The sequence below is a fragment of the Notamacropus eugenii genome, chromosome 6 (assembly GCF_028372415.1).
Source record: "Notamacropus eugenii isolate mMacEug1 chromosome 6, mMacEug1.pri_v2, whole genome shotgun sequence".
NCBI lineage: Eukaryota > Metazoa > Chordata > Mammalia > Diprotodontia > Macropodidae > Notamacropus > Notamacropus eugenii.
The window spans coordinates 329,978,689-330,001,436 of record NC_092877.1 but is presented as its reverse complement, the minus strand read 5'-3'; the positions used below and the strand labels follow the sequence as shown (position 1 = coordinate 330,001,436).

General features: G+C 37.9%; 1 protein-coding gene across 5 annotated transcripts in view; it reads right to left on the bottom strand.

Moving 5' to 3' along the window:
- LOC140509960 (uncharacterized) overlaps positions 1-22,748 on the bottom strand; it is a 54,312-nt gene that overhangs the window by 5,721 nt on the left and 25,843 nt on the right. For all 5 annotated transcript variants that reach the window (XM_072618126.1, XM_072618125.1, XM_072618128.1 and 2 more), the window contains 2 exons: positions 8,739-8,874; positions 3,945-4,051 (listed from right to left, as the gene is read on the bottom strand). In XM_072618126.1, coding sequence (XP_072474227.1) covers positions 3,945-4,051; positions 8,739-8,874 — 243 coding nt within the window. The remainder of the gene's footprint in view (positions 1-3,944; positions 4,052-8,738; positions 8,875-22,748) is intronic.

Here is a 22,748-nt window from a genome sequence, read left to right as displayed (position 1 = left end):
ATTTTGTCACTTGAATGATAAACTAAACATTTCCCATTGCTTCTTAAAGTGTACTTTACTCTTTGTGGTAGAAAAACAGCCATAACAACTGGAAAAATTAAGTGTATTTGTTATTTGGGGAAGAGTTTTACAAATTAAAAACAATTACAATTAAATGGTAAGTGAATGGAATGGAATATTATTTCACCATATTAAACAATGAACCTGAGAAATTCGAAGAAATATGGAAGGACTAATAATAATATTACTATTAATTATAAGAATACTTTATCCTCACAATGCTGTAGCAAATTGGTTCTATTGTTACCTTCATTTTACATATGAAGAAACTGAGGCAGAAGTTGACTTACTCAGGGTCATACAGCTAGTAAAGTACCTGAGGTCAAATTTGAACTCAGGTCTTCCTGACTCCAGATCCTGCTCTCTATTCATGGTGCAAAGTATGAAGTAGAAGACCAGTGATATAATGAGGTAATGGGGCAGCTGATGGCACCTGGAGTCAGAAAGACCTGAGTTCAGATTTGACCTCAGGCACTTACTAGCTGTGTGACCATGGGCAAGTCACTTAACCCTGTTTGCATTTCCTCATCTGTAAAATGATCTGGAGAAGGACATGGCAAATCTTTCCAGTATCTTTGCCAAGAAAGCCCCAAATGGGGTCATGAAAAGTTCAGTGTGACTGAAATAACTAAATACCAATATAATAATGCAAAGAAAAGCAACCCTAAAAATCAGTTAAACTCAGATTAATCTCTGTGCCTAATGTTGACCCTGGAAAACAGATAATGAAACACATTATTTTTTTCAACACGAAGGGAACGATGAATGAGGAATGTTGACTGTATTAAAGTTTATTTTTTTCTCAGTCTGCTTTGTTTAACTGTTTTTCTTTGATACAAGAGAAAATTGTGTAGGCATCCTGGATTTATAGTGTAAAAAAAAAATCTATATAAATTTTTAAAAAAGTTTTAAGTACTTTGAATATGCAATTCCAGTTTTTAGGTGAATATTCAGCCATTATCCTCTCATTGTATAGATTAAAACCCTGAGACGTTAGCACAATGCTTTGCAGCTCCAAAAGCTCACATTACAGTTACTTTCTGTCATCATATTTGAAACTTTACACAATTAGTTGACATTGTAATGATGTGCCTAATGAAAAAGATCCCTCAGGACTGAGAAAGCCTGGAAGATTTAAAGACCCCTTTCCTATTTACTTACTTAACTTTAATTGAAATGGATGTCATAGCTACCTTCAGTACAAATTCATGGCTCATAACCTCAAGGGGACCCTCCATAGTCCTTGATTCACCCCTTCTACCTTTCTCTCACCTCACTTCTGCTCTAGATAATCCCTTCCAGATTCTGCCCTACTCTTGCCTGCCATCATAGCCCACCCACCATATCTACTCCAGATGACCTAGCTTCCCATTCTGATAAGGAGATGAGACCACTCTTTAGCTGGCCACCGCCTTAATTATCCACCCCTAGTTCTCAAAATTAGTCAGCATTATGACTGTCTCTTTTTCTCCCCTTCTCTTTCCGTCAAGAGAAAAAAAGGTATCCTTCTTCCTTGCTAAGGCTGATTCTTCTGCCTGAGTTCTTCCACATCCATTCCCCCCCCCCAAACCCAATGCCAAGTAAAAATAAACTACAGGGGGCAGGATGGCACAGTGGAAAGCCTGCTGGAAAAGAGCCAGAGGACCTGGATTCAAATCCCAGCCCTGGCATTTAACTACTAAATGGGACAAATTATGTAGCTTCTCTTTGCCTCAGTTTCCTCATCTGTAAAATGAGAAGGTTGAAGGAGATAGCCTCTGAGGTCCCTTCTAGCTCTAAATCTATGATCTTATGATACTCTCTCTCCCCCCTCCTCACCTCCCAGAACTGCTTCATTTGCAGCATTTCTGTCTCACCTAGCAACATGATAGTCCTAGATTATATGCTCTCTAGAAGTGACACAGGAAAGGAAGCTGAGTTTAGGATACATAACCACCCATTCCTGGAAAAGAGAGATATACCAGGAGAGAGAATATGATTTTTATAAAGTAACTAAACAAGAAGTTTGGAAAGAAATAAGGGAAAGATAGATAGATGATAGAAAGAAACAATAGGTAGAAAGGCAGACATATAGACAGGTAGACAGATAAAGATAGATGGATAGATAGGCAGAAGGAGAATTTATTAAGGCTTACTGTGTGTTCCAGGCATTAAGTACTATTACATACATACATATATACATAATATGTATACATACTATTATTTTTGTTCTATTTTTATAGAAAAAAGAGGAGGGGATTATATGTATTAATCTTTTACTTTGTCATCCACACATAGAATACTTGTGAGCTATGCTGCCATTCCATGGACTACTCCACTCCTCCCAAGAAATTGTCCTAAATGTAGACAAGACCTTCAAAGAACTAAGTCTTGACAAAGATTTTTCATCTGTGGCTGTAATACCAAAAATTCAAATGAATGCAGGCTGTATTTTTTATCAATCATAGTTATAAACCTGATGACTGGAATAACTGGTAGGAGCTGAGATTATGCAGTGATAGATAGCAGCAGACAGTCAGACAGACCTACTAACTCATGTTTACTAGTTAGATAAACAGCTTTGAGGAGAAGGGTAAATATCTTGAGTGGGTACCCCCTGAACATTTGGGCTATTTTTGACCCCCAACCCTCATATTGGTTGCCTGGACTTTAGGCATTGTGCCTTGCAATTTGGTTGCCAGCAAGGTTTTTTTTTGGAATGCTAAAATCCAAGAAATGGGAAAGAAATGGGAAAACCCATTGATGGAGCAACATTAAGGTTGGATAATCATTACTCATTGCTACTAGATCAGGAGACAAGATATAGGACTTGACTATTTAAGATGCAGGTGACGAAATTGATTATTTAACCCATCTTTTTTCAAATGAAGGAAACATTTATTAAGTGCCTACTGTATGCAAGACTGCAAGACTGTGCTATCTTTTAGAGTTTATTAGTAGTTATTTAGTTTCCATGTTTAGGTTCCTTGCTCCCACCCTGCACTGGCAAGTGTGATCTCCTACTTTGCCTTCTCTACTTTCTTGACTTAGCTGGGCCAAAAAGAAACCTGTTCTCACAAAAATAGCAATTATCTTACCTATAAGATCTATCTATCTATCATCAGTTTTCTAAGAATTGGAATTCAATAATAAAATATACTTAACACAAAACTAAACTGAACACCATTTTTTACCATGCTTTGATTCAGAAGATTCTGAAATACCTTACAGTATTTTAACCTTGGTTCTCATTTTTATGTATTATGAGAACACTCTTTTGTTTTTTAGTTACTAACTTTTTTTTTGTTAATTTTTAACACAGTTTATAACAGATAAAGCAATTCAAGCTTTTGGTTAGGTGATACTTCTTTTTAAAGCATTTACAATATGGACCACAAAAGAATTTTTTTTTAAACATTAGCCAGCTGAGACCCTGATAATATTTATGTTGCTAACTTCACAAGCTCTTGACCTAATTGTCTCCACAGTTTTACTAAGAATTAAAGGACCATAACTTATTGTTGTTGGTCTAAAGTCCTATGCCTAATAGCGTAATTTTAGACACCCTCGAATGTTCCCCAGAACACTCCTTTTTTGAGCTTTCTGGGTGTTTTGGTCTAAATAAACATGAATTTACTATGTCTTTTCAAGATATTAGTAAGGAGATTAAACACAGATAGGTAGAGGGCCTTGAAAAATGAAAGAGAAATAAAATTAGCAAATTGCACAACTTTGCAAATCAACAGACAAATCCAGCAAAATGGGGCTAGTTTATGGTAGTCCTTTAGAACCATCTTGTGTCTCAGGCCATTGCTTTATAAGCAGAAAAGGTTACAGAGCAATGAATAATACAAAAATTTTAAAATATAGGAATTCAATAGGATAAAGAAATAGAAATACTCTACCTTTCTTTCTCTCCCTTAATGCTTCCAGTATGTGAGTAGCAGCAATTTCTCCCAGAACATTACTGCCAAGATCTATTTCCCTTAAGTGGTCAGAATATTTTATAAGACTGTATTAAAAAAGAAAAAATAAAACTATTGTAGATCAAAACATAATTATTCATATTCATTCTTTTTAGAGGTTGCCTTTTCATATTCACACCATGCCAACACTTTTACTTATCCATAATTAAGAGAGGTGGCACTGTAGATAGATAGAAGACTCAGCTTTCTGAGTTCAAATCTGGCCTCAGACGCTAGCTATGTGACCTTGGGCAAGTCACTTAACCCTGTTTGCCTCAGTTTCCTTATCTGCAAAATGAGCTGGAGAAGGGCATGGCAAACCACTCCAAGAATTTTGCCAAGAAAACTCCAAAGCGGGTCACAAAGAATTGAACATGACTGAACAAACAAAACATCCATAACTAAACATTAAAACTACCTAATGTTATATATATATATGAAAATATACATACATACATACATGTAACTTACTAAGAAATGAAATTAATAATAGACATAAAGTCCTTTTAAACTATTTTATCTATTATGGCTAGTCACAGCCTGACCCTTCTCAAACCCTCAACATATCCGTAGGTGACTCCTCTTCACTTGTCAACTCAAATCTCCCAACTCATTCTAAATAATGATTAAAGTCTCTTAAACATCCTCCCAATATGTTTCCTTAGGAGTAGTCCTTTGTCATTGTCTTCTCTTCAATAATCACAGCCTTTCAGCTTCTTTAAGCTCTTTGTAGAATGCTCTTCTAGGTTCATAGAAATTTTCTTTCTAGATTTTCGTCTTAAAATAACCCTTAATATAGTTCTCTCAAGAAAGAAATCCATCCTCACTTTTTTTCTCTCTGCCTTAGCTTCTTCATGGATCACAGATAAAATATAGACATTTTTCATCACTCCCTGGGGAAGTGGGGACTTCATATCAAGTCATATTCTCAGTTGTCATTTTCATACCCTCCCTCTCTATTCTTCACAAATTCATCAATAAATTCTCATGGATCAGAGATGAAACACATACTGTTTATTCCCTGATTTGATAGGGAGAAGCACTTCAGATTAAGCTACTTTCTCAACTGAATTTATAGTATTATATTTCTCAATGAACTTTTCCCAATTTCTAATACAAAACTTTCTTTCTCCCAGTAGTGTAACTCATCTTTTGAAGTTATAGTAATGATATTTGAACTATGATCTGACTCTCAAAGAGACAGTAATAGTCTCTATCAGTCTCTGTAAGATAGACAATTGAAACAAGAGTTACTATACTTATTTTCTTCCTTCTTTCCCTAGTTGTAAAATGAAAACATTGAACAACATAGTCCATAATGTTCTGCCCTATCCCATCCCATCCCATCCCATCCCATCCCATCCCATCCTATCTATCCCATCCTAAAAGGTAGACAATGAAGGTGGATGGTTAGAGCTTTCCAAAAGTGGAAGTAATTGGTGTTAATTTTATAAACTGAGAAATGGTAGGTGAACAGGTTGAGATTTAAAAATAGAGAGAGGAGGAGAAAGTTGAGGAAAAGGGATATTGACTTGGCAAGAGAGAAAGTGTTGTAAAGATATAAGGTGAAGGAAAGAAAAAACCCACTCATCCTTCCACCTTGATGGCTTCACTTTTAAACAGCAAGATTCCTCTCCGTGCTTTTCCTACAATAGACTTTAATAAATGTTTGCTAATTTAAATTGAATTTGTTGGAGATACCTTTAACGATACCAATATCACTAGAGATTTTTCTAGTTTTTGGAAATGAAAACCCCTCAGCTTTTTCGCTGAGTAGTCAAACAGGAGTAAATAATGAAGTGATCAAAAGAAAGCAGCAATGAAGACATCCCAATACTGGCATGAAATCTCAAATTGTTGGAATTGCTGTAAATTAAGTTAAAATCCCAAGAACCATCTCTCCTATTCATGTGACACAGCAAACCCTATGAAGCATGACCTTCCAATGTGGTGGGAGAATGACCCCAGTGTGTGCCTTCTTCCCAGAACTTGGGAAAATTCCTCAATGCTTCCTTGAAGATTAAGCCTGCTGTCCATATAGCTGCATTTCTTGCCTTTCTGCATTTCCACTCCTAATTCCCATTTCCAGGCATTTATGACTTTGCTCTAAAAATTAGCAGCAGGAAGAATTATGAGTGCAGCAGCTTGGCCCAGATACAATGCTTTAAGAAGACAATGAGAAGAAATCCTCTCCCACCACGTGCAAAGTCTCTTCTGTGCAACAACATAAAAAAGAGGAAGCAACAAAAATCTGTTTGTATCCTTGAAAAGGCCTCCAGACAATGTTGGCAACAGGCTGATGATACTACGAGGTATTTTAACTACATCATTAAATTAAAAAAAAAGAAAACAAAAGGAGAAGTTTTAAAAAGACTCTCAGCACATCTTGCAATCCACATTTGAGGAACAGGATAATAGTCGACAACACAGAGGTTAATAAATGCAAGATTTGTACTCCTAGTCAAAGTTTTTTTTTAACACAAAAATTTAATTTAATTAAAAAATTATCTTTTGGTTTTGAATTCTCTCCCTTTCACCATTGAGAAAGCAAGAAATATGATATTGTTATACATATAAAGTCATCAAAATATATTTCCATATTAGCCATGAATCTATTGGTCAAAATTACATAGAATTTTTCTTTAAAAAGACTTGAGCCTGTGAGAGAAAAACCTCAAAGAAACAAGAACAGGGCAGAGAATATGTGAAATCCCTATATGGGGTCTTGTGCTTAGCCCAGTATCTAGCACAGAGTCAGTGCTTAATAAACACTAGTTGACTGACTGCTAGTTAACATTAAGTAAAAAATACATTGTTTGTTTAGCATAATAAGATGCGTAGTCTTTGGGGGATAATGGAGAGATGTGAGTCAGGAAGTATTACAGCGGGCCAAGAAATAAAGTTGAGAGTAAACCAAATGGGAAGAGAAAGATGCATGGTGGGCATGAGTAGGTTACAACATACATGAGTCAAAAATCGCTCAAGAGGAGCTATGTAAAGGATGGCATCAGAGTCATGTGTGACTAGAAAAGAAGATGGTCTAGACACACAGCAAGAATGAGGGATAGTTAATGAATAGGATGGATTGTACATTCACATAAAGCAGAGAGAACCAGAGGAAGGACCCCTAGGACTTTGGTAGATGCCTTATGGGGGCTATCAGGGAAGACATGAATGAAGTTTGCATAATATGAGAGGACATGGTTGGGCAGTGATCGATATCCCTGGAAGTAGTACACTCAATAATAGACCACAGATTCATCAAAAGATCATCAAAGAAGAAGATGACCAATCAGCAGCAGAGGCTACTGGGGCTCATAAGTTGTACATAAATCAAATAGGAAAGTATTTTACTGTGTTTTTTTCCCTTCAAAATTGGTTCAAAGGAATTAATGTAAAATATTCCAAGAGACTATTTTGTGTGACTTATTTATATTATCTGTGTATTACTTTGGGTTTCCTTGTACAGTCAGCTAAAAACTAATTGAAGTAAATGCAAAGATTGCATAGATAAATCTAGAGAAAAATCTCATTTTGGACGTTTTTTCTATCTCATATTTTAGTAAATTTTTCTCAGATCTTCCAATACTTGACTGATCTGAATTTTAGAAATTCTCCTTCCCCTTGATGATGAGAAGTAGAGAACAAGAGAGAGGTATTGGAGATGTAATAGATCTATAAAAAAAAACCCAAATGAACAAAGGTTGATAAACCGATGGTTCTTGAGATTCTTCTTACTTGCTGAACATAACGCACATACCTCCTTCCTCTGGTTAATCATAGAATGGAAATTATTGTAGAATAAAATCTTAAAGCTGGAAAGGACCTTGGATGGATATCATGTAGCTAATAAGGATAATAATTAGCGTTTATATAGGGCCTATTATGCACCAGGCACTATACTGGTGCATTGCAAATATTTGATCTTCACAACAACCCTGAGGCAGAGGTGCTATTATTTTCCCCACTTTACAGAGGAAGAAACTGAGGCAAATAGAGGTTAAGTGACTTGTCTAGGGTTACAAAGCTAGTAAGTGTCTGAAGCCAGTTTTGAACTCAGGTCTTCCTTATTCCAAGTCTTGTGCTCTATCCATGGTACCAATTAGTTGCCTAGTATTTATGATCTGACGGTGGGTCTTTGGATAGATTTTAGGAAATATGTGAGTTTAGCTGGAAAAAAATTACATCTTTGCTTTCACTGACTTCTAACTCAAATCAAGAATTTCTTTCAATTATTCAAAAACACGATTCTGAGAAGGCATCAATAAGCATCATCAGACTGCTGAAGGGGTTCATGCCCCCAAAAAGGTTAAAAACCGCCATTTTAGTTGTACCAATTTACAACTTCAGAGTCGTCCCTGACCCTCCCTACACTCTTATCTCATATATTCAATCAGTTGCCAAGTCTTATCGATTCTACCACCCGTCCATTCTCACCCTCCTTTCTACTTAGCACTCTATAGCTACCACCTTAGTCCAGGTCAGGGAATGCTCAACAGTCACAACCCAGCAGGCTTTGAAAGATTCTTTGGGTTGTTTCCACGTGGCTATGTAAGCTTGAGTTTCTTCTAACTTCATAATTTTCTACTGGATACCCCAGATTCCACCTTAGATAAGGAGGTGGTTATGGAAATGTTCACCCAGAACTGCTGAAGATGATGGTCACAATGAATTATGAGCATGAACTTGAACCAGACATAAGGAAATTTCTTAATGTCCCCTGACTAAACTTACTATGTTAAAAGTTGAGCAAATTCCAGTATACCCCTTTCTCCTTCTTTCCCTCTTCCATCTATGCCATTATCAGCCAAATGCAGCTTGGTTAACCAAGGGCCAGTTTCAGAAGATCCTTTTGTATTTTTCTTGATTCCTGTAAGGAAAATGAGAGTCTTTTGAAGGCAATAATTTCCATGTTTATTCACTAGCTTAATTGTCTATATTTTTTTTTACCTGGTTTTGTCACCTAGTAGCTGTGTGTGATTTTGGCACCGTCTTTAATCTCTCTGGGGAGGCAATGTGGGGCATTGTATTTGGGATCAATTGACATTTCTTGGAGACTCACTTTCCTCACTTGTAAAATGGGGAAAATACTTACACTGCCTATCTATCTCATTGGTTCCTTGTAGGGAAAGCACTTTGTAAGTTTTAAGATGATATATAAATATGTTGAGGTTTAGGGGTGCTTGTGATCCCAAGATACCAACATGCCAGGTCCTGCCCAAATGAATTTGACTCAAACCTTCTTTGAGCCAAAGGAAAGTTTATTTAAGATCCACCAGATTGAGTAGACTCTTAAGGAGCCTAAGCATTTGTAATGATTGTATTGACAAGTGGGCTAGATTGAATCTTGAGCACCTTCATGGAAACAGGATGGGTCTTATATATAGAATGATTGTGGGAGGGATCTAGGGGTGGTCTAGTAGTCTGGGAGGGGTGTCTTGAAAAGGAGTCTAAGGAAGATTTTGATGAGACTAGGGTGAAGAGAGGTCGAAACCAAGACAGTGGGATTCTGATGGGATCAAAAGTGGAAAGCAGCTGGAGGCAATCTGTAGGTAACAGACAATGGAGTGTGTTAGACTAGGTTAAAGGCAGACAGGGTTAAATGATTTGCCCAGGATCACACAGCTAGTGTCTGAGACCAGATTTGAACTCAAGAAGATGAGTCTTCCTGACTTCAAGCCAAGTGCTCTATCCACTCTGCTTCCTAGGGGCCGCTAGGTGGGGCAGTAGAGAGAGCACCAGTGCAGGAGTCAGGAGGACCTGAGTTCAAATCTCACCTCAGACACTTGACACTCACTAGCTGTGTGACCTTGGGCAAGTCACTTAACCCCCATTGCCTCATCCTCGGTCATCTCCAGTCATCCTGATGAATATCTGGTCACTGGATTCAGATGGCCCTGGAGAATTGAGGTTGGTGACCTGCACAGCCCTCCCTCATGCAAAACAAAGTCAAGTGCCAGTCATGTCATCATTTCTCTGATGGCATGGTCTTCTTTGGCAACAAAGGACGAACACACACAGACTAGGTTAATGGTATTTTGATAGGATCAGGGATGGGAAGTAGCCAGAGGCAAATGGACAAAGCAATATTGAAAGTCTTTTGGAAAATGCCACGTCAGATGGGAAGGTTCAAGGAGAGTTCAAGGGGGTTTTCAGAGCCTGTACCTCATCAACTATAGGTAACTATTGTGGTGCAGATTCATGACACTTCTAAATGTAATTTGCATAATATACTAATATGTCCTTAATTTCTAATATAGCAAATATCAATAAATATAAGCTACATACACAAAAGCACTTGGGGGAGGGTCCTCAATAATTTTTGAGAGTGTAGAGAGGTCCTGAGACCAAAAAGTTTTAAAAATGCAGATCTAGCTAATGACTAAGATAGGTAAAAATTAAAGAGTTGTCTTGATTGCAAGAGATTGTTCAGTCTCTATGAAATTGAGCCAAGAACAGATAGGCCCTAAAGGAAATCCCTTTTGGTTAGGTTTCAGCAGTAGGCCAAGTTCACCTGGCTGAAGAGAAAAATCAATCTCCATTTATTTTCTTTTGCCAAGTGTTAAGTGCTCACTTTTCACACAACTTTCTTAAGTGACATTTGCTGTAAAAATTCCCTTGTTCCTCCATCCCTCCTAGAAGCAATACAGAGGCTGTCTGCAGGGGATATGGGGCCTGAACTCAGGAAAAAGGGCTTTCCTTTGAATAAAAAAGAGAATTTTCCCATGAAAGAAATGAAAACTTTTCCTTTCATCCCAGGAAATGAGACTTTTCTTCTCTTTTATCTTTCATCCCCCAAATCTGGGAGTATTTTTTTAACTTTCTTTAACTGTTTTCTTTGGATCTGAGTCTAATCTGTTTAAGCTCCATTCAACAAAGAATATAATTTATTTTTAATTTGATTCAACAAGCTTTACTATATGCAAGTCATTGTGTTAGGCTGGGATCACAAAGGCAAAAATTAAATAACCATTGACCTCAAGGGACTTAGGAGTCGCTAAAATTATATTTTATTTTCTTTCAAAGTGGAATTGGCAGAGACCTAACTTGTCTGTGCCTTGGTTTCCCTATGATAACTTGAAGTTGACTAATTTTGATGCAACCACAATTTTGATGTAACAAATGACAAAAAATTATACAAAAAAATTAAAAGGAAGCCATAGAATAGTGTTAGCTAGAGCTGTTTTCTCAAGTTTTTTGGTCTCAGGACCTCTCTACACTCTTAAAAATTATTGAGGACCCCCCAAGTGTTTTTGTGGGTTGTATATATTGATTTTTGCTGTATTAGAAGTTAAAACATATTTGTGTTATTATAGCAATAGTTTTGATGTCATGAACTCCTTAAAAGGAGTCCTTGGACTGTGCTTTCAAAACTGGTGCACTAGAACTCTTATCCTTTTCTTATCCTTTTCTTCAAGTCCTGGAGCTTGGCCATAATGTTTCTGCCTTACTTAAATTTGGGGTTTCTTTCAATCCATGATGTATGAATTTTATTAAATTATACTTTGCCCTCTACTTCCAATGTTTCTAAGTAATTTTCTTGCATTACTTCATGCAGTAGCATATTCAGGCTTTTGGTTTTATTTGTGTTTTCTTGGGAAACCACTAATTCTCAAATTGTCTCACTGGATTCTGTATTCAAGATAATGCTTTGATATTAGAGACCTTAGGAGTTCTTCCACTTTTTCTGTTGTTTTTTTTTTTAATTTTGTCTTTCTTTTTCCTCTGTGTTTTTCAAGTCCAAATCTGCTCATCTCTTTCTCAGTCCTTCCTTTAGAGAGATTCTCCATGATCTGTTTTAAACTATTCTCTTCTTGGTCTTTTTGAATTCTCCTTTAAGAGCTTCAGTTTCTGAACTAGGTCCTATCATTATTTCTTCTTTGAATAATTTTACAGATCTTCTAGACCACTCCCAAGTCGTGCAATTGATCCATGATAACTTCAGCAATTTTGTTATTGTATCAATATTATACCTCTATTCTAAAGAAGATCTTTTTTTTTTTACTTGAAAGTATTTATTCATTTTATTGAGACCTCTTTTTGGTTGCTTACTCATTTTTCTTTCAGTTGTTTCACTAGTTTTTCTCTCATATTTTCCTTGTGATTCATTCATCCATCCAACAAGTGTTTGTTAAATGCCTACCATATGCCAGAAACTGGGGTAGGAATGAGATTGTGAGTTCTGCAAAGGCAAGGACTGCCTTATCTTTCTGTGTATCCCTATTGCTTAGCGTAGTATCTGGAGCATAGCAGGCATTTAATAAGTGTTTATTGACTGACTGATGGAGATGAAACAGTTCTTACCCTCAAGGACCTTACATTCTACTGGGGGATAATAACACATACACAGGTAAATAAGCACAACATATATGCATGGCCAATACAATGTGATGAAATGTTCTTTTGCTTCAGAGCATTTTTTTCTCTCACTCTGATGAAAGGAAGCTGAGTTGAGACACAGTCTCTTACTTAGCCGTCTTAATGGATGTTGGGGAGATATGTAGGGGAAAGGAACCTTTCAAGTGTCCTTCAAATCAAACTACTTTGGTGGCTATCTTTTCTTGGACTCATAAAGTTATCTATGTATATTATATTAATTTTTAAGGGGAAGTTGAAAACCATAGTTATATTTTACAGTAATTTATTCAGATCTTTACAAAAATATTTGATGTGTAAAGTATTTAAACATGGGAATTTTGTTGTCACAATTAGCTACAGCTCTCCAGTTATTAAGTATAGAGTCTGAAGTTGTTTATTTCAGGGATTTCCTGCTATGGGGTTTTAACTAAAGTTCAAGGAAAATCAGATAGTTTCCTCAGGATTTAAAACAAATTCCTTGGAGTAAAGAAGAGGACAAGACCAGCTCCTGGCTATAGTTCATGATCCCCAGCTGCATTCTTAGCCTCAAACCCACTTCACCTATTCTCATATTTCTTCATCTCAAAGGAAAAGCAAGGTTTACCTTCAATTGCCTTTCTCAGGTGCTTCTCTCCCCACCCAAGAATCTCTGACTGAAATGAACCACATACAACACTGTGTGGCCAGTTTTTTCCTTCATTTCTTTGTTCCTTCCTTCTCCTCTTGTATTTTTATTTTATTTTATATAGTCATTGCAACATTGGGCTAGAGTGCAGCCGTTCTCTTACCTCTTCCTTGTTGAAAGCCCTCACAATCCCCCTTGATTACCCTATCTAAACTGATTCAATCATACATATAGTGCATATAGAGAATGACCATCAAAAGTGCAACCACAAGATAACATCAGATAAAAGGTCAAATGGATGAAGAATGTCCACTTTTCATACTACACAGTTAGATGATCAGTCCACTGAATTAGTTCCTATATACAAAAAGATCAAGGCTAGAACATTGGGTTGAATTGAGTATGTTGGAATTCAATAGGGATAAAGCAAAGTCATAAAGTTGGGTTCAAAAAGTCAGCTTCACAAGTATGAGCTGGGGAAGCTGTGATTAGACCATAGGTTGTTTGAAAAGATTTTGGTATTTTTAGTGGACTATGTGAGTCAACAGTATAGGATGGCAACCAACCAAGAGAGCCGACATAATCATTAGCTATGTTGAGAGGTATAGAGCCTCAGTCTGCCTTGGTTTCCTCAACTATAAAATGGGGATGATAATAGCACCTACCTCCCAGAATTGTTGTGAAGATCAAAGGAAGATCAAATTAGTACAGTGTGTGGCACATAGTAGAAGCTTAATAAATACTTGTTTCCTCCCTTCATACAGTACCCTGGTTAGATTTCATCCGGAGTATTACATTTAGTTCTGGGTGCCATATTTTAGGAAGAACATCAGTAAACCAGAGACTGTGTAAAGAAAGCCAATTAGGATGGTGAATGACTTCAAATTTACACCATACAAAGATTGATTGAAGGCATTAGGGATGCTTTTCTTGAAAAAGAAAAGATTTAGTGGGGCATGATATACAGAAGATGATTAGATCCAGTCTGCCCACCTTCAGAAATTAGAACTAGGAGCAATGAGTGAAGGTTTTTTGTTGTTGTTCAGTCATTTCAGTTGTGTCTGACTCTTCATAACCCCATCTGGCATTTTCTTGGCAAGGGTATTGTAGTGGTTTGCCATTTCCTTCTCCAGCTCATTTTACAGATGAGGAAACTGAGGCAAACAGGGTTAAGTGACTTGTCCATGGTCACACAGCTAGTAAGTGTCTGAGGCCAGATTTGAACTCAGAAAGATGAGTCTTCCTAACTTGAGGCCCTCTACTCTATCCACTGTGGCAAATTAAGGCATGATGTTAGGACAAACTTCTGAATGGTGAGATTTATCTCAAAACAGAGCACTATTCCTCAGGTGATAAGTAGTTCCTCCATCCTAGGAGTGGCTCAAAGTCAAGGCTGAATGACTACTTGTCAAATATGGAGAGATGTTTTGTCAGGTGTAGGTTAGACTAGATGGCCCCTGGGCTCCATTTCAGTTCCAAAATTCTGTGAACCTATTGGTTCACAGAATATAGTATATTGGAGAGGCATTACAGGCAGAGAGGTTTTTATGGTTTCCTTCCATTGATATGAAACATGTCCTTGTCTCTGGAGGTGGTTTTACAAGCCAGAGAGGAGGTTTGTGCTGTTATAGGTTTTAGGGGGCCAAAGTACAGACTGATAGGATGATTCATATTGGTTCTTGGAAGTTTGTCCATTAAGTTTTCCATTGTTTTGTCATTATCAAGGATTAAATACCTGGCAAAAGAATCTCAGATTTCAATCCAGTTGCTTCCCATTTGGGAACCTGTAAATCTTTTGAAAAGGCATCACTTGACTCTTAAACTTGAGCCCTGCTTTTCTGAATCCCAGTGATATTTTGGATGGAGTACGGTGCAGGAGAGGTGGAGCAGTGACAAGGATAGAGCACGAGTTATGGAGTCAGAAGATTTGGGTTCAAATGCCACCACTGCTCCTTACTACTGGTATAACCTTGGGCAAGTGGTTTAATGTCATTAGCCATTAATTTCCCCAACTGTAAAACGAGTGGGTTGAACTCAGATCACCTCTAAGATTCCTCCTAGCTCTAAATATACATGTAATTCCCTTACCTTCACTAAAGTAAGAGAAAGCTTAATTAAAGATATACACTTCCCCTATGTGTGACAAAACACTTTGATATTATGGTACTCTTAACCTAGAGTAACCTGCCTTTGGTCCACCCACTCTGGGCAGTGATCTATCCAGTCTTTTCTCCCAAGGGTAGAGCCAAAAGTGAATTACAGTAAAATTGTGATAAATGAGAAAGCACTTGTATGCCTGTTATCCTTAAATTTTGTCCCTATAAAAATTCAGTCTGTTTATCTCTCTGTCTCTGTTTCTGTCTTTTTGCCTCTCAGTTTCTGTGTCTTTTTCTACCTTTCTGTCTCTTCTTATTCCTAAGATCTCAGGACTAAAAATAGCGCTCAAAAGCAAGGAATCAGACTTGAGTTGGGTCACTGAACAGACTCAGTTTGCAGGGCCATTCTGAATTCCACCATTTCTCCTTTATAGTTCAGATAATCCAGGGACTTTTCTGGCCTAGAAAGTAGAGAAGGTCTCATTACACCAGACCCACCAAAAAGAGATTCATCTTGTCGCTGCCATACCTTGAGACTGTTTTCATGACCTCTTAGTCACTCTAATGGTTAGGATCTTCCCTTCTAAAAATTACCTTCCTTCTATATTTTGTATGTATTTAGTATTTCTATGTGGTCATCCCTATTAGAGTGTAAGATGGGGGCTCTTTTTTCTTTTCTTTGTGTTCCTATGGACTGTTGTTCAGCTGTTTTCCATCACATCTGAAAACCCACTTGGGATTTTCTTATCAAAGACACTGAAGCACTTTACAATTTCCTTCTCGGGCTCATTTTACAGATGAGGAAACTGAGGTAAACAAGGTGAAGGGACTTGCTCAGGGTCACACAGCTAGTAAGTGTCTGAAGCCAGATTTAAGCTCAGGAAGATAAGTCTTCTTGACTCCATATCTGATACTCTATTTACTGTGCCTACTAGTCTCTCTATTTTTATCTTTTTTAAAATTTAAGATTCAGTCTCCCTATCTTGTCCAGTCCAAGGGCAAGGGCTTCTCTTTAATTTGCTCTATTTCCAATTTGGGCTAGTTTGTCCCTCTTTAAGCAACACAGTGATTCCAACTTAGTAAACCCAAGGGCTTAGCATATGAATGCCAAGTAGTGTAGCCATCCAAACAGCTTAGGCCATTGAGTTTAGGAGACCCATCAGCCTTAGTCTTCCTGCTCTCATGGATTCCATGGTCGCACCATCACACTTAATGCCCATAGTAAGTTTTTAATAAACACTGTTGACTGAGTCTTTCTTTCTCCACTTTTAGTCCTCAAGGGCCTGTTACTACCTCCAAGCTCAAAGACAAGTTTCATCATGGTGTGGACGTGACCTTAGGTTCTTAAAGAATACATGGACACAACTAAATATGAAAAATGAGGCACGTTTTTAGACACAGACAATATAGAGATTTGTTTTGGTAGCTACGAATATTTGTTACAAGGGTTTCATTTTTATTTTTATTTTGGGAAGAGGGTAGGAATAGGATGGACAGAAAATACATGCTTGTTAATTGGGGGAAAAAGGGCTGCCAGCTGAACAGCAAATTTCTACAAAACCAGAAAGGTACTGAGAGTGGGCTCAGCAGCAGAGTGTGTATCTGTCATCCCAGAATCCTTTTGTTCATTCATCCATCAAACAATTGCTGACGATGGGCTGGTCATTGGCCGGGCGATAGAAATAAAAAGACAAAACCAAAACCAGCTCCTGCCCTCAAGAAACTTACATTGAACAGACTGTAGAATACAATCTGTAAATAGGTAAGTAAATATAAAATAATATGGGGTGGGGGAACCCTAAAAACTGAGACAGATCAGGAAAGCCTAGTCAGTCACCCAATAAGCCTTTATTAAGCACCGGTTATGCACCAGCTAAGAGCTAGGGATACAGAGACAAAAATCAGTGCTTGCCCTTGAGGAGTTCATAATCTCATGAGCTCTTGAGTGAGCTTTGAAGAAAGCTAAAGATTTTTAAGATTCGGCAATAAGACCTCGAATTGCCTACCAAGGGAATAAGAGCCTCTGTAAAATCAAGGAGGTGGTACGGAGAACGGAATATTTCAGTTTGGCTGGAACGTGGAGTGCATGAGAGACAGTAGAAATGTGCATTAAGCCTGACAAGGTGGGGTGGGGCCTGATGCCAAGGGTTTTAAATGTCACATAGGAAAGTTTATTTTATTCTAATGCTTTTTCGTGTCATGGACCCCTTTGGCAGCGTGGTGAAGCCTATGGACCCCTTCTCAGAATCATATTTTTAAAAATGCATAAACATATTGAGGATTACCAAGAAGACCAATTGAATTGAAATATATAAACTTTATGAATCCCAGGTTAAAACCCCCATTTCTAGAAGGAAGGAAACAAGAATTTATCAAATGCTTACTATGCTCCAGGTCCTGTGCTAACAGATGGGGACACAAATGCAAATGAAAAGACAGCCCCAGCCCTCAATGAACTTACATCTAATGAGGGAAGGCACATACACCAAAAACTGCTGAAAAGGGGTAGGGTTTCGGCATCAGGACAGAAATGAAGGAATTCAGCCTTGGAGGCTGGATATGAAATACAAAATACAAATACAAAATTTGAAATACAACTTTGAAATTTGTATTTGAAATACAAAAAGTCAGGCCTGGGAGACATATAGAGACAAATGGAGATGTCAGGAAGAATTCACTCAAGGACAGTGGCCTTCTGGAGAGCTATTCCATGGTTAGCATTAGGGAGCTATTTCAGAAATCTATAAAGGCTCAGGACCAGAAGAGCAGGCACTAGGGGATGAATTATTTTGGCCACAGAAACTTACAGAGACCATCTGTTGAGGCAGATAGAGTTTGTGATCTCCAACTGTGGAAGACTACCCACAATGATTACATTACGGTTAGGGTAATATAGCCTCTGAACATGGAAGTATCAGAACTTGCGAATAGATCCAGGCTATACAAGCTTGAATCCAGATTGAGGTCTTTCTTTCTTTCTTCCTTTCTTCCTTCCTTCCTTCCTTCCTTCCTTCCTTCCTTCCTTCCTTCCTTCCTTCCTTCCTTCCTTCCTTCCTTCCTTCCTTTCTTTCTTTCTTTCTTTCTTTCTTTCTTTCTTTCTTTCTTTCTTTCTTTCTTTCTTTCTTTCTTTCCTTCTTTCCTTCTTTCCTTCTTTCCTTCCTTCCTTCCTTCCTTCCTTCCTTCCTTCCTTCCTTCCTTCCTTCCTTCCTTCCTTCCTTCCTTCCTTCTTTCTTTTTCTTTCTTTCTTTCTTCCGAGGAGGCAAGGCAGTTAGGGTTAAGTGACTTGCCCAAGGTGACACAGCTAGTAAGTGTCAAGTATCTGAGGCTGGATTTCAACTCAGGTCCTCCTGACTCCAGGGCCAGTGCTCTATCCACTGTGCCACCTAGCTATCTGTCCCTGCAATCATTTTTTAGGTCTAGCGTCATCTATCTCTAGAATGATGGGACCTGGGGATGGGCCAGCCTGGGTCTTGCAATGATATGTACTGTAATTGTGGTCTGGGCTCTGATCTCCAATTTGATTTCCAATTCAAAGGGAAAACTTCAGGAGTCTTGTTCTATGCTACCATGCCAATGTCTAATCTGTATTCTACAACATACTATAAAGAGAAGAGTTTCTTTCAAGTCTAAAGATTATTCAAGTCAAGGGCAATTTGAGGCAGGAACTGAGGCTTCTGCAAACAGATGTTTAATTTCTGTTCATGTAGAAATAGGAGTTTTTTTTGTTATGTCAGCTTATAAATAGCTAGTTTATGGAAAATTGTCAAATACAGACAATGAAGTATTTGGGGACCTTATTAAGGAAAGAGAGGATCTTGAATGAAGAGGTTTTAACTGGGATGGTAAAACTGTGACAGCTTTCCAAGCAGCAAGCCAAAAACCTATGGTCAACAAAGAATACAGAATAAAAATAGCTCGGCTGTTTCCAGTTGGGACCAAATGGAAAACATCTGGACCTCTAGCTCAGAAGGTTAATGCAAATCACCTCAGTCTGACCCTTTTATTTTTCAACAAGTAGAACTCTTAAGCCTTCAACCAAGGGAGAAGCAAACAGTTCAGGAACTGTAAAAGCCAATTGTTTTGGTCATGTTAGTAACAAGGTTTTTTGCTTGCTTGTTTGTGCGTTTTTAACTTTTGTGAGAATGCCTGAAAGGCCCTATAAACTATAAAATAAATTGTCTTGGATTTCACAGGATCACAAGACTGAACGAAAAGCAACCCTTATGTTTTTTAAATAAGGAAACTGAGGCCCAGAGAGGGAAGAGATTTTTGCCCATCATGATAGAGCAGTAAGAAGCAGGTCTAGAATTCTAACCCACGTCTGCTGACTCCAAATCCAGCTAGCTCAGAGGTTCTCACCCTGGTATGATTTGAACTCAGCTTTTCCTGACTCCAAGTCCAGCACTATCAACTGTACTGCCTACCTTTGTTTAAGTTTGTTTAAAATACTTTGGATAACTGCATTTCAGCATAATTGATTTCTTTTGTAATCTTAGCTATTTTACTTTATGCATTTAAGATATTTTCCTGAAAAGGGAAGGAAGACTTTTTTTCTCTGAAAAAATTACTATTTGGGATGGTAATCTAGAAGTAGGAGAGGAAGAGATACTTGGAAGGAGTGTGATGATATAAAAAATAGAAGGTACTAATAAATAAAAACATATACAAAAAGAAACTGAGGGAAAGGATGAGAGAATGGAAGATGGTGATGTCCAGGGATTTTGACACTGGTGACAACCAATTTAAAAGCACAAAGACCAGACTTCCAAAGGGATCCAAGATTCACAAAATAATTAGATGGATAAGATGGCTATACAGATTAAGAGCGAGGAGCTTCCTGGGTACAAATCACAGACATGGCAGCATCCATGAAGAAGCCGTGACTTATGATAAAACTAAGGGAACCTACTGCATCTAGAAAACCAGGGCAAAACCTCTAAGGTTGCTGCCGGCCACAACATTCTCTGGTTGTGAGAAGGGGAGGACTGGTCCCAGATTGGAAAGACTATGAGCACTTATGAAAAGGGAAATCTGCTTCTGAAGCTAGCAGTTAGAATGGGACCTCTAATCTGGGACACGTAAATTTGTCTTTATAATAATAATTTTTCAACATAAAAGTTTTCCTATGTATGCACTTAAGAACATAATTCTGAGAACAGGTCCATATTTTTTACCAGGCTGTCAAAGGACAGCCTTCCCCAGAGGTCAATATATGAAAAAAAGGTTAAACATCACTAATCTAATGGAAGCCTGAGTATCAGGTCTCCTCCCTCTGCCACCTATTTATACTTGGAGCAGAATGCTTTCTTTGGTCTAGAAGACAGTGATTCTGAGAAATAATTTAAGTCTTCCTTACTTCCTTTCTAGATTATTGAAATCCTTTACTGATTGGTCTCCCTGCCATAAGTCTCTCTACCACCGTTCTTCCTCCATACTGGTACCAAAATAATTTTCCTTAAGCTCTGATGTGACCATGTTATTCTCCTACTCAAGCAGATCTAGAGGCCCCCTATTGCCTTTAGCTCTTCTCAATCTGTCTTTCCATTCCATCTTCTCTCTTTTATGCCTTTCAATTGGTTGTCACCAATGTCAAGATCAAAACCTCGATGTCATTCTCTATTATTTCTTTCTTTTCCCCAGTTTCTTTTTATATATAAGCTTTTATCAGTCTCTTCCGGTTTTTACATCATCAGAGTTATCCCAAGTTTCTTTCCTCCTCCTTCTCCCAGAGAGCTACCCCATATAACAAATGATATATTTTTTTTAATTTAACTTTTAACATTTATTTTCACAAAATTTTGGGTTACAAATTTTCTCCCCTTTTATCCCCTCCCCCCCGCAAACCCAAGCATTCTAATTGCCCCTGTGACCAATCTGCTCTCTCTTCTATCCTCCCTCTCTGCCCTTGTCTCCGTCTTCTCTTTTATCCTGTAGGGCCAGATAGCTTTCTTTACCCCTTTACCTGTATTTCTTATTTCCTAGTGGTAAGAACATTACAGTTGATCCTAACACTTTGAGTTCCAACTTCTTTAGCTCCCTCCCTCTCCACCCCTTCCCTTTGGAAGACAAGCAATTCAATATAGGCCAAATCTGTGTAGTTCTGCAAATGATTTCCATACTAGTTGTGTTGTATAGGTCTAACTATATTTCCCTCCATCCTATCCTGTCCCCCATTACTTCTATTCTCTTATGATCCTTTCCCTCCCCATGAGTGTCGACCTCGGATTGCATTCTCCTCCCCATGCCCTCCCCTCTATCCTCCCCCCCACCCTGCTTGTGCCCTTGTCCCCCACTCTCCTGTATTGTGAGATAGGTTTTCCTATCAAAATGAGTGTGCATTTTATTCTTTCCTTTAGTGGAATGTGATGAGAGTAGACCTCATGTTTTTCTCTCGCCTCCCCTCTTTATCCCTCCACTAATAAGTCTTTTGCTTGCCTCTTTTATGAGAGATAATTTGCCCCATTCAATTTCTCCCTTTCTCCTCCCAATATTTCTCTCTCACTGCTTGATTTCATTTTTTTTTAAGATATGATCCCATCCTCTTCAATTCACTCTGTGCACTCTGTCTCTATGTATGTGTGCGTGTGTGCATGTGTGTGTGTGTACTCCCACCCAGTACCCAGATACTGAAATGTTTCAAGAGTTACAAATATTGTCTTTTCATATAGGAATGTAACCAGTTCAACTTTAGTAAGTCCCTTATGACTTCTCTTCGCTGTTCACCTTTTCATGGTTCTCTTCATTCTTGTGTTTGAAAGTCAAATTTTCTTTTCAGCTCTGGTCTTTTCATCAAGAAAATTTGAAAATCCTCTATTTCATTGAAAGACCATTTTTTCTCCTGAAGTATAATACTCAGTTTTGCTGGGTAGGTGATTCTTGGTTTTAGTCCTAGTTCCTTTGACTTCTGGAATATCCTATTCCATTCCCTTTGATCCCTTAATGTAGAGGGTGCTAGATCTTGTGTTATCCTGATTGTATTTCCACAATATTTGAATTGTTTCTTTCTAGCTGCTTGCAATATTTTCTCTTTCACCTGGGAATTCTGGAATTTGGCCACAATGTTCCTAGGAGTTTCTCTTTTTGGATCTCTTTCATGTGGTGCTCTGTGGATTCCTTGAATATTTATTTTGCCCTCTGGTTCTAGAATCTCAGGGCAGTTTTCCTTGATAATTTCATGGAAGATGATGTCTAGGCTCTTCTTTTGATCATGGTTTTCAGGTAGTCCCAGAATTTTTACATTGTCTCTCCTGAATCTATTTTCCAGGTCAGTTGTTTTTCCAATAAGATATTTCACATCATCTTCCATTTTTCCAATCTTCTCGCTATGTTCTGTGATATCTGTCTTTCTCACAAAGTCCTTAGCATCCATCTGTGCCATTCTAGTTTTGAAAGAACTATTTTCTTCAGTGAGCTTTTGAATCTCCTTTTCCATTTGGCTAATTCTGCTTTTGAAAGCATTCTTCTCCTCATTGGCTTTTTGAACCTCTTTTGCCAATTGAGTTAGGCTAGTTTTCAAGTGTTAATTTCTTCAACATTTTTTTGGTTCTCCTTTAGCAGGGAGCTGATCTGCTTTTCATGCTTCTCTTTCATCCCTCTCATTTCTCTTCCCAGTTTTTCCTCCACCTCTCTAACTTGATTTTCAAAATTCTTTTTGAGCTCTTCCAT